General features: G+C 37.6%; 1 protein-coding gene across 2 annotated transcripts in view; it reads left to right on the top strand.

The window, feature by feature from the left end:
* Positions 1-13,200, top strand: part of LSAMP (limbic system associated membrane protein) — an 817,304-nt gene that overhangs the window by 754,614 nt on the left and 49,490 nt on the right. For both annotated transcript variants that reach the window (XM_021007122.2, XM_021007124.2), the window contains exons 5-6: positions 6,786-6,906; positions 7,336-7,484. In XM_021007122.2, the coding sequence (XP_020862781.1) occupies positions 6,786-6,906; positions 7,336-7,484 (270 nt within the window). The remainder of the gene's footprint in view (positions 1-6,785; positions 6,907-7,335; positions 7,485-13,200) is intronic.

Raw genomic sequence — 13,200 nt, 5'->3', positions numbered from 1 at the left:
CAGAGCTCTGGAAGCAGCAGCTGCTACTGCTGCTGCCCCAGGGTTGCACTAAGGCTAGAGCTGGACCATGCTCCTTTGTCACCCAGGTCCAACAGACCTTTCCCACTGACCTTCTAAGTTGTCTTTGGTGTTTGGAGGTTGAGAAGTCTGGCAACTGCCACAGCTGCCCATGATTCAGTCCTCTGAAGCCTGGGGTTTTCTGGGGGCCTATCTTTGTGGGGCCCACGCTGAACTGTACTCCTCTCTCAGCCTGGCACAACAGACCTTTCCTAGCAACCATCCAGGTTGTCTTGGGCTGGAAATTTCTTTCACTCTGTCTTTTTGTGGGTTCTGCTGCTCTAGAATTTGTTTAGAGTCATTTTTTACAGGTATTTGTTCATGTTTGGGGGGAGCTCAAGCAAGTCACTGCTTTTACTCCACTATCTTGGGCTCCATCCCAGTGGTCTTTTTTTTTTTTTTGCAAATATTCATCATAAGATGACCAAATATCCAATAACATTTTTTAGGCATGATAAAGAGCAAATAAATCCTTTATTTGACCCTTAGAGAATCTATGTGCAACATTTAACTGCAACTTCCTTTTGTCTTCTTGTGATGCTTATGGACAGAATAAAATTTCAAGACGGATAATCATTAGTACTTCAGGTAGTATGGCCTTCATTGGTCATTGAACTTGGCTGTCACATGTAGAATAGTGATAGCTAAGTTAATGTTGAAAGACAGACTAACAATTGTTTGATTCTTAAATCCCTTTGACCAAATTTTTCACCACTCTATCATCATCAGTGCAAAGGCAAAATGGGGTCCACCAAGGATTGAGGGCCATTTTCTATTTTTCTTTGTTTCATGCAGTTCCATGGCCAAAAGATTCATAACAAAATTATTAGTCTAATGACAGTGAGCCTTTTGTGTTTAGCCAGGTGGATCCTCAGAAAATAGACATAATCTGTTGCCAGAATAGTACTTGGCAATCATAGACTTAGTAAGTTTCTTGAAATAATATAGATCCTTGTTTGGAGGGAATGTGGGGATTGATGGCAGAGGAAGGGAAAAGAGAAGAGGCAAGAGAAGATTAAGAATTTTTCCCCTTTATTGTAAAATCAATCCCCCCCTACTGAAAAAAATGACACCCTTCACTAATGTTCTCCTAGTGCAAAAGGTAGACTAGAACACAATCTATATGAAAGCCTTTTAAGATCTTTAGAGGAAAGGCATAGTAAGATTTTAGGTGCTGCATTATTATTACTATGATTATGCTACATGAAACTTTATGGTGTGTTTTATGTTCATCTAAATAGCTTATACTTAGTAGGAGATTGATTTCAGACAAATAGCTACACACTCAGCTTTCCATCAATCAATATACTCCTATGAACCAAGTAAAGTGAATTATCCATTACAAACTTGACATGTCACTTACAGAGAGACTTCATTCTGTTCAGATAGGAAGATGAACATGCATTTTTTTCTTCTATGGACTTAATTTGAAAGAGTCATTTAAACACTCTCTCCTCACATATGATTAGTTTTGTAATGGGAAAGTTAAACTGGATTTTATTCTGCCTTCTCAACCTCTGATAGTGGCATCCTATCCATTCTAATTGAAGAATTCATCTTGTTGGTCATAAGAAATAGAAATAACTCATTAAAATTTCAGGTACCAGATGGAGTTTAAAGTACATGAGAAGTGGAAATGTCCTCTGATAATGGTGAACTATTCCAAAAGCCACAAGAAAGAATAACAATGAACCTGAAACCATCATTTTATTAAAATTTCTTGTTATAACTACATTTTAAAAAAGAAATTTTATTTTAACTGTACTACAATATGTATGCTTCACTATTTAATTACCTTTCCTAGCTTTACCTCCTCAGAATACATTATAAGCACATTTTGGTATATACCTTCTAAATGCTGAAAGACAGCCTAAACTATTAGATGGAGAACTTGTTTCAAATCCTGCTTCTGATAAATACTGACTTTGGAGCATTGGGCAAGCTATTAGCACCCAAGCTCTCTAAGATTTGGCTATTGTAGAAGAGTGGTTTATCTGCATTAGTTGAAAAGCTTTTCTCACCAGGAGTTCCCTGTACCAGTAAAAACACAGATCTAGACCTAAAAAAAAAGAGACTAAAAGTAATGAAAGACTTTTGCTATACCAGCATGCCCTTTAAAAACATTTAAAATGATTTACTCTCATTTACCAATAGTGCTGTTTGCATACTAATATTCCTCCTAGGTTGGAAGAGGAAAAAGCTTAGTCTTTTGCATACTAAAACTTAGAACAAGACAGCAGGGACCACAGTTATCTGGGCCATGAGAAAGGAGTCAGTCTTGATGTCTGTTTATGTATCTCTCTATGTATATGTGTGTGCATACATGCATGTATGTATGTATATATGTATGCATCTGTCTGTCTGATATATTATATTTAAATAAAGATACAGGTACATGTGTGTCTACATGTTTACTTGTGTGCATCTTTCTACACAGCTGAACTCTGAGTTCCTTAACCCCATAATAAAAGGATGGGAAAAAACCTTGCAGCTTCATAGTTATACTGACAGGAAGTACAGAATGCCCAGTATGTTATAGGAAAGGTGGTGGTGTCCAGTTTAAAACATTTGAGATTTGCACATTTCTACAACTATTTCCTCATACCACCATCTCCCCCCACTTCACTGAAAGCATTGATGCACAGACAGAGATCAAAATTTGTTAGTTACATTCATTTTATAAACTGGGAGATTGTGCAAGGAGAAGAAATCTCATGGCAATTCATTTTCATGACTGGAGAGACAACTCAGATTTCCAGCCAAATATCAAAGAACCAAAGTGTGAATTCATTAAACATTGGCAACCAAAGTGCCAGGATTACGGAGACCAGTGAAAAGCACCAAGGAGATACCAGTAGGAGCACAGCAAAAGGAACACTGCTCAGGGAAGGAATTTAGGGGTGACATTGGCTTTTTTTTTTCCAGCCAGCAACTCTAGAAATCTTTAGAGAGCAATCAGCCAAAAGGATACTGGGGTAGGTTGATCCCTCCACAAATAAACAGTAACTTTGTACCAAAGGTAGAGAAAGCAGTAATTAATGAAGAATAGCAAAAGCCTAAGAACTCTTTGGGGAAATTTCTAGCTCAGAACAAACATGCAAATCTATCTGAAAGTGATCATTTTTGACTGTAGTTAAAGGTACAGATACATAAGCATTATTGCAAAGAAGAGAAAAGTCATATTACAAATCAATACTTGTGGAAGGCAAAGACAGAGACAGAGACAGAGGTTAATGATAAGGCAGCTTTAATACCTTTCTTGTTGTTATTTTTGTTGTTTGTCCTTCATTCTCAAAAGGGACCATGATGTCAGGAAGATGACGTCATAACTTGCAAGTGAATTGGATTTAAGTGAGGAAAAGTCACCAGCCTCACTTATTCCTCAGCAGCCGTGTGGGTCCAGTGGCAAGATATAGATCAGGAGGACTGCAGATGGCCTGGGATGCAGTGGAAGAACTTGGCCTTTTTATGCTAAGGTCTTTCCCAGATCTCAGTTTGCCTGAGGCAATGCCCATTCAGTGATTAAGGCTAGGTAGGAAATGAGGTAAAAAAAAAAGTGGCCTCTTTTACCGAGTCCAAAAAAAAAAAAATCAATCTGGGAGGGGAAAGCCCCAGGGTTTCTGGCCAAAACAGAAACAATTAGGCACTGAAACTTACTCACCAGAAAGATAAAAGCCAAAAGGGTACGGAATAGAGAAAATAAAACAAAATAGAGAAGTCCTGGGTACCTTACTCCAATGGCCTTCTTATTTCTGCTGGCCTAGTTCCCTCTTGATAAAGGCTGTTATAGCCTGATCCCCATATTATATAGCACTTCACAAAGTGTTTTCGCTACAACAAACAACTCTGTAATCCCTGTACTGAAAATATTAACTCCATTTTAGTAATGGGGAAATTGGAATAGAGATAGATTATCTAACTTGACCAGGGTTGCAGAGTTTGTCATGTCCAAGCAGAAAGAAACTCAGGTCGCTTGGTTGATCAGATCCAGCGCTCTAGCCTCCAACTGATGCCATTTCTGGGTTTTACCTGAGATTTGTAAACAAAGACATGCCTGTACCTCAAACTCTGCACAATTTGAGAGTCCTTGGAAGGGATCTCGTTTGTAAAGCAACAGGCAGGTTTTCAACAAAGGAAGCCTAGCTATATTAATAATGGAAAGCTTCATGCTTAGGTCTAGAGGTATGAATGTTTGTTGGTCCTTTTTTATGAATGTTTGCTGTCTGTTTTGTAAGACTCGTTGTTCTGAGGGGAACTGAGTAAATGAATGGACCATTACTGTGATTTGTGGGAAGAGGGCTGCATTTAGAATTGGAAGACCTGGGTTCAAATTCTGGTTCTTCCATGCTTAGCTGTGTGAATTTAAATGGAAGTCTCATTTGGCCTTTCTAAGCCTTTATTTCCTTGACTATAAAATAAGGAAGTTGGACTAGATAATCCCTAGGTTCAAATACCTGGAAGGTGATGAGTAGATAGATACTGGCTGCATCATGAAGGACTTCTAAGCAGTCAGATCTCTGCAGAGCAAAATTCACTATAAGGTCAAGGAACAAGTCATTTCAAAAAAATCAGGTCAGACCCTTTAAAATCAGACGTTTTTACATGACTTTAGATCACGGAATGAGATTATTGGGTCTAAGGGTATGGCTAATTTTATGTTGTATCTCTCCAGTAGAATATAAATTCTTGAGGACAGGGCTTAATAGTCACTTTAGCCTTCATATTCTTACTGCTTAGCACAGTATTCTGCTCAAAGTAGGCACTTAACAAATGCTCAAATTGAATTGGAATACTACTCACAACACATTTAGTTAACATAGTATAGTTTAGTTAACATAATATAATTTTAGAGCCAGAAAGGACCTTAGAGATCAAGCAGCTTATCCCGTTTCATTTTACACTTGAGGAAACTGAGGCCCAGAGAGATTAAAGTGACCAAGATAACATAGCCAGTTAGTGGCAAAGTCAAGATGCCAGAAATCCAATACAATTTTCCTGCTATGCCACATTATGCATACATAATCTATAAGTTGATAATATATTGGGCAGGACTAAACAAGATGGAGGTTATTCAGCACTTGTTCAGAATAATTCACTTAGGGCAGTGTTTTTATGGTATGGACCATTTGTGGAGAAGGGTCCATTTTAAAACAGAATCCCAATTTGCAAATGTCTAGCTTATCCCTTCATATTTTTTAAGGACTTTTAAAAAAAATGTTTGGAATATGTTTACAAATGACTGGAAGAGACCTGACCAAACATGCTTGCAACTTCAAATTTCTGTTAATAATTTAATGATATTCATGTTAAGATAAACCCCAAAAGACAAAAAAAAATAGAAGTTGTAAAGTGACTTAGTGATTTTACCTTTCAACAGCAATTTCTCTGGAGTTGAAATCATGAGACTGGAATCTCAAACTAGGAGATTTTTGTGTAGAAATGATTCCTTTAACCCTAAAGCTAAAGGGACATTTCTGTACAGAAGTTATTCAGTTATCCCCAAACTAAAAGGATAAAAGTTTAATCTCAATAAAATACCCTGCTTTTCCAGTTTCCCCAAACAGAATTTTGCTTTGTCAAGTATAGACAAATGAGATGGGTGGGTCTCATAAAAAATGGGCATTTCTTAGTGTAGAGAAATTGGAAAAAGTTTATCTGTCCATTAGAAATTGATGTTTACAAGAAAATAGACACATCAGTAACAAGCAGATATACTAATTAGAAAGGTATTACAAAATTCCAGGTGAGAGAAAAGACAATTTTAGCAAAGAAATTCCGGACTGAAAATGAATGGGCAATGAACATAAATGGAGAGGAAGAGGTTAAAGAGAACTGAAAATAAAATAAGTTTTTAAAAAAGTCACAAAGTGAATATAATGTTCCTTTTAAAGAGAGAGACAGAGACAGAAACAGAGAGACAGAGAAAAAGATAAACATAGACAGAGAATGTACTCTCTCTGACAAAGACATATAATGACTGTGTGACTCAGACCATAAATTGTAAAGTAACAATCTGAGTTCCCTGAACCAATGAAATCACAGGTCCCATCCATATCCCTCTGTCTATCTGTCTATGTTGTTATTGTTGTTGTTGTTGTTGTTGGGAGCAGCTAGGTGACTCAGTAGGTAGAGTGCCAGGCTGAAGTCAGGAAGACTCATCTTCCGTAGTTCAAATCTGGCCTCACACGTTTCTAGCTGTGTGATCCTGGGGCAATTCACTTAATCCTGTTGGCCTCAGTTTCCTCATCTGTAAAATGAACAGAAGAAGAAAGTTGCACACCACATGAGTGTCTTTATCAAGCAAACCCCAGATGGGGTAACAAAGAATTAGATAGCACTGAAATGACTCAGCAATGACATATGTGTGTATTATATATACATATATATATATATATATATATATATATAAGATTTATGTAGCATAGTACATAATTTACCAAATGTGTGTGTGTATATATACACACCCACACTATATATATATATGTGTGTATATATATGTGTGTGTGTGTGTGTGTGTGTGTGTGTGTATATATATACACACACACACACACACACACATATATATATACACATATATATTTATGCAACAACAGGTTGTATAAGCACAGGGAAAATACACATTTATTATTCTGCTGTCCACATCTACACCAATACTGACATTTCTTTGAAAACCTAAAATATAAAAAATGCCTTATTTTTGTTTGTTTTGCTTTGCTTTCATGCTGCAGATCCTCCCACTATCACAGAGTCCAAGAGCAACGAAGCCACCACGGGGCGACAAGCTTCTCTTAAATGTGAGGCCTCCGCAGTGCCTGCACCTGACTTTGAGTGGTACAGAGATGACACCAGGTATTTATTCTGCCCACCATGATTCCTCCATGGCCAGAGCAGGTGTTTAAGAAGGCAAACAGAAGTTTTATGAAGAAAATCAAATTGGACTACATTTGAATACAATTTTTAAAGAATGTTGAGTCTCAGTCTCAGGCCTTAATTAAATAAGCAACCAACAAAAACTGGGAATGTGGTTGGATGGTTGAATAGGCTATGCTCCCTCCGTATCCTCCCTTTATTTATCATGGAGATCAAGTTAAATTGGAGCTAGTCTCCATTGACAGTAGACATCTACTCTACTAATTGAAATTACATAAAAAATGTAATGGAGATGGTTCAGAGAGTAGTGAACTGAAACTGCTATCTTTCCCCCTCTTCCCAATCAGAATGAGATACTTTATGTTATACATTTCATTGGTCTACTTATGTTGTCTCTTGCACTCTTAGGATAAACAGCGCTAATGGCCTCGAGATTAAGAGCATTGAGGGCCAGTCCCTCCTGATGGTGACCAACGTCACCGAGGAACACTATGGCAACTACACCTGCGTGGCTGCCAACAAGCTGGGAGTCACAAATGCCAGCCTAATCCTTTTCAGTGAGTATATCACAGATGAGGGGGCCCAGCTCAGTGGAATTAATTACATTACAGATTTCCCCGCTCAGCAAACGGGAACACCATTCACTCGTCATCTCTTACAGAACAAACTCCTAGGCAAAACAAGAAATGAGTGACGGGGGGCGGGGGCAAGGGGAGGAAAATTCATGTGTAGCATTCATAACCCTCCGTAAGATAATATTTGTACGTGAATGAGATACCATCTCTCTTTCTCTGTGATTATTTAGTTTGTTTTAGGATTTTGTTTTGTGGGTTGTTATCGTTTCAAATTCAGGTGGTTGAAGCCACAGGGATAGAACACATTTCTCTTTAGGTTGATGGTAGCTTTAAAAAAATATGACACCTAAGAGGATAGAGGATCATGGAAGTTGGAAAAATGACGGTTGGTGAAAGTGACTGAGAGAGAAACATTCAGTGAGAATTGAATAAGGTGACTGAGAAAAGGAGACGTAGAATAATCAAAAGGTGTTTTCAGCATTGCATGGTAAAAGAGGGAGGGCTGAGGAATTAAACATTGGGGTGTTACAGTTAGAAAAATCTTAAAAAGAGATAGAATAGGGACATGTTTCTGTATTGGTAGCTGTGGGAAATTATGTCCTGTGAATCCTTTCAGAGGATATAGGTGACGTGGTAAGGAAAAGATGTATTGACCCTTTTCTGAAGAAGGTTCAGCAATAGAAGTACTGTTAATCAGTGATTTCAGAATTACTGATGGTGGCAGGGCTGTCCTGCACCAGTGTCTCTTTAATTAGCGGGATGTTACACCTTAGGTACGTGAATCCCTGAGCAAGTGGAATGTGTGGCTGGAAGTGCTAAGGAAGATGCAAAGACACCTTTAGAGGAATCTATGGCACAGACAGAAGTATATGAGGTTGGAATCAAGAAATGGATCATAAAACTTGGAACAGGGACATGGATAATATAAAATATACTTCAAATAGTTAAAATGATCTTTGATTTACCTAGTGTGAATATTCCCTCCATGTGCATAGGTTGTAACCCTCCTGTACCTTAGAAGATTGATGATCCCTATGATCCCTGTTTTTGCTTCAGCAAAAGAACTTGTCATTTGTGGCCACCTGTCCAGTAATGGGACCCTCCAAATTCAGATCAACTGCTTCTCGGGAGATAGGCATGTTCCCTCACTTTTGATGGGACCTGCTGGAATATTTATCCCATGAGCATAATCCTCAAAAATCCAGGGTCATCTTCATGTCTTCATGAGATACCAGAGGAGGATGTTTCTGGATGGCAATAGAAAAAAAAAGAAAAGAAAAAGAAAAGATTATAATACTTTAAGTCAAAGGATCAGTAGAAAAAATAGAATGCAATCAAATGACTATTATCTTTATGTTGTTTAAATTACCAGGAGATGTTTGCACAGGTGCAATTCAGAACTACTGTGTCTATGGGTATGTCAGTGGATATGTGCAAGAATATAAGATGAATTGGGTATTGAGTATTTTTTCTTTTAAGCCAGCCTTGAGTGAGCCCTTATAAAAGGATTAAAAAAAAATCAAATAATGGCCCTCTTGAAGTGTTTAAAACTGTTCCAGATCTAAATTCAGGCGCACGTATGCATATTTGTATGTGTGTGTGTGTGTGTGTGTGTGTGTGTGTGTTAACCACACTAAATTTGGCCTTCAGTTTGTCATTCATAACTCTCATTGACTTCAGTCAGTGACAGTTTAATGTGACATGGGTACACAGATGCTTTATCAACATGAAGTTTAAAATTCATGGCCTTCTTTACTTGTCTCCCAAGACTGAACATCAGTGTTTCCTGCTACAGCTGCAGACATCAATAACCCCTAAGACACCAAAAGGTTACTTAAGAAATGTACATCCCTACTCTATTCCTGACATTAGTAAGTCCTTAAGTAGCAGCAAAAGCAACATAAGCTATTGAGCTTGGATTTGGAGGGGCGCGGTGGGGGAGAGATTGAAGGGGGAGGAGGAGTCATCTGAATAAGAATGAAATGGAAGTTGAGGGAGACAGGGAGTTTGGGAGGACAGTTGAAGTTGATTGATGAAAGGAAACGGGTAATAATCAAATTATATCAATGGATCCTTTCACTTACATTCCACCTTGAAAGGAAAATACTTGACAACTATGTTCTTATGAGAAAGGGGCAAAAATAGGCTAGGAAATATGAGAGACTGAAAAGAAAGGGATTGGATGTGTTCACCCAAAGAGAATGGAGACAGTACTAGCCTGCCAGGGATGAAGAGAATCCATTTTCACACACAATAATATTCATAGCAAAAGGAGGTTTTCACCTCATTCTTAAATCTTCCAAAGAGACTCCTCAAAGAAACTAGATAGGAAACAAGAAAGCATAATACTCTAGATCAGTGGTTCTTAGAATTTTCCTCCATGGTGAAATCCTTCAGTTTAAACAAAACTTTGCCAGAACTCTGGTAGTAAAATCTTCTAAAGTTATTGTTTGTAATGCCTATAAACAAACATAAAGTTCATTAAAATACAATCTTGAGGTGTTTCAGGTCTTTGCAGTATAGTTTGACAAACATTGCTCTGAGACTTTGGCTAGGGAGGCTACAGATGGGAAATTAGGGATATATTTTAAATAAACTCATTGTCCTTGGAGATAATAATAATCACGTAATAAATGCTTCCTAATTGATTGATCCAAATTAAACTTAAATAAAATATATCCACCCTTAAAATTAAACAAAGTGGTAAGGACAGATAGAATGTGGGACTTGGAGTCAGCTAGAATTGAATTCAAATTCTGCCGCAGGCATCTACCTGCTAGGTTTGTGACCCTGAACAAATCACTGTAACCTTGGGTCATTTAAGCTTGCTGAGCTTATTTGCTCATCTGTAAAATGCAGAGAATGATAGCACATAATTCACAGTGTAACTGTGAGGATCAAATGAGATAACATATGTAAAAATGTTTTGTAAACTTTGAAGTGCTATGCAAATGCTACCTATATAATAACTATTACACATTATTATATTATTATTCAGCTGCTGGTACACTTGATCTGCTCACAGTTTTAGAGCTTATATTTAGCATGCTGTTTGGAATTGATTACCTACTTCATCAGAAAGTTATGAAGCTTGATAGCTGTTGGGGAGTTAAATAACCATATAGCTGTGGAAAAGTGCTATTAAAAATCTAAGTAGTATACCAGATTTTCTGTTCTCTGTATCAGAGGCAGGGAAGAGGAAAAGTGGGTTGAAAATTTTTAAAAAAAGTCTTCTGCTGCTTCTGAAACAGGAATATCCTGTGAATTCCCTTCCTTGTTCAGTTTTGAAGGGTACTTTGTTTCTTCTTGCAAAGGCATGGTGAAAAATTACCACTCAGTGCTAGCTTGTACCGAAAGATACAGTGCCCACTTCACATGTTCACATACATATAGAGAGAATTTAATTAATTAAGGAAGGAAAGAAACATGTTCTTTCAGTGCCCTTAGATGCACTTGTGTTTTTCCTTATCATAATGCCTGATTTGCATCAGCAAGACAGTGCCTAGGAACAATATTCTCTCTGGTGAGCACTAACTGACTGTGAGCTCTGTGTGGGCAGTGGGGTACTCTGCTGATTAAGCCAGTCTGGAGGAGAAGAGGCAGCTGGCAAAGCCTCTGCCAGACCCAGGCAGCAGCAGGTATAAGCTCCTGCTCAAATCCCTGGAAGAGTTTCTGATTATTCATCATTTTGGGGAGTCAGTAGATTTTTTAACAGTGTCCGCAGTGACTTGGAATGCAGTGTCAGATCAGGGTCACTTGATCTTCTTATGCCCCTATTTTCCCCACTTCTCATTCAGACATTGAGAACAAAGTAGGGAACAGAGTGTCAGAAATGGAAATGGTTTATTTATTTATTTATTTTGTGAAAGTCATTTTTTCCTCGTTAAGTCAGTAGACAGTCTCTTTTTTTTTCTGTAGCTTTTCATGTTTTCCTCATAATTCTCCTACCCCAAACAGTCAGAAATATGCACAATCTTAAACAGCCTTAGTAAAATTTGTCTTCCATCCTTCTTTCTCTTTCTTTCTTTCTTTCCTTTCTTTCTTTCTTTCTTTCCTTTCTTTCTTTCTTTCTTTCTTTCTTTCTTTCTTTCTTTCTTTCTTTCTTTCTTTCTTTCTTTCTTTCTTTCTTCTTTTTCTTCCTTCCTTCCTTTTTCTTTCTTTGTTTTTCTTTTTTCTTTCTTTCTTTTTTCTTTTTTCCTTCTTTCCTTTCTTTCTTTCTTTCTTTTTTCTTTCTTTCTTTCTTTCTTCCTTTCTTTCTTTCTTTCTTCCTTTCCTTCCCTCCTTTTCCTGTTTTTGCTTTGTGTGTTACACTTCATCATAGTTTTAGACGGTTTTTCCTTTCCTTTGTTTCATTTGGAGAGGCAGCTTGGTGTATCAAATCAAGGAAGACCTGTCTTCAAGAATCAGCCATTAGTCTTTTTTTAATCAATAATTTTTCAAGGTCATTATGGTATATCTCAAAAGAATTGCTGGTGCCAGAGGATTAAATACTGTCCCTCCCTCCAACAACTCATAAACTTCAGGGAGGCACAAAAGGAATTGTTTCTCCTGATCAACTCATTATTGCTTCACTTAGGGCTTCTATGTTTAAAAATTTGTACTAGTTGAAGTCCCAGTAAGCTGGTACTTTTTAATATCCCATTATAAATTATCTTGAACTTTAGCCAAGATCCAAATGGAATTTACAAGATGGTATTGGTAGTAGCCAAAACAGATCTTATAATTTTAAGTTGTTTTAATAGAAGTACACCATCAAGAAAGAAGGAAATAATTTGTATTCTGACCTTATTAGACCACACCTCATGGACTGTGACTAGTTCTAGGTGCCACATCTTGAATGGGACTCTGATAAGGTAGAATACATGCACAGATGTGTGACCCAGGAGATAAAAAGACTATAGTCCATCCCCCAAAATAGATCTATTGAAGAAAATAGGAATATCTATCAAATAACCAATCAAACAATGTGTTTATTAAGAATGTACTGTGTGCCAACCATTATAGTGGATGCTGGAAAATTTAGTACAAAAATTCGGACAGTTGCTACTCTTAAAGAACTTACATGTTACTGGAGGAGTACAACAGGTTCCTAGATAAATAAAATCAGTCTCAGTCTCTCCCCCTCCCTCTCTCTCCCTCTCTATCTCTCAGTGATCCCTGTTAGGTGGATGCATGGGACAAACAAACCTTTGGAACTGAAAGTCTGCTCTAAAGAGATAATACTTGATCTAAGCCTAAAAGGGAGCTTTGGGGTCCAAGAGACAGAGATGAGGAGACATCCAGAAATGGGGGTACAGCCTGTGCAAAGACATGGAAAGGGGAGCTGGAATGTGATGTGAAAGGAGCAAGCACTTTGTCTGAAAGGTAACATGTGAGCAGGGGAAACTAAAAAGAACTAGAAAGATACATTCAAGGGAGATTGTAAGGGGTTTTAAATGCCTAACAGAGATATTTGTATTTTATCTTAGTGCCAATGGAGAGTCACTGAAATTTGTTGAAAGAAAGGGTAGAGTGGCAGAGTCTGAACTGTATTTTAGGAATATTAATTTAGAAGATATGTGGAGAATGGATTGGAGAGCAGAGACATTAGATAAAGGGAAACCAGTTGGGAGACAATTTCAATAGTCTACCACCAGACGGGGAACCTGAGGCCTCTACGCCATATGTGGCCTTTTGACTGAGTCAAAGTTTTTTTGTT

This window comes from Phascolarctos cinereus, unplaced genomic scaffold, assembly GCF_003287225.1.
Source record: "Phascolarctos cinereus isolate Bilbo 61053 unplaced genomic scaffold, phaCin_HiC Scaffold_726;HRSCAF=1367, whole genome shotgun sequence".
NCBI classification, from domain to species: domain Eukaryota; kingdom Metazoa; phylum Chordata; class Mammalia; order Diprotodontia; family Phascolarctidae; genus Phascolarctos; species Phascolarctos cinereus.
The sequence above is the reverse complement of the archived record's forward strand: the minus strand, read 5'-3'. Positions and strand labels throughout refer to the sequence as shown.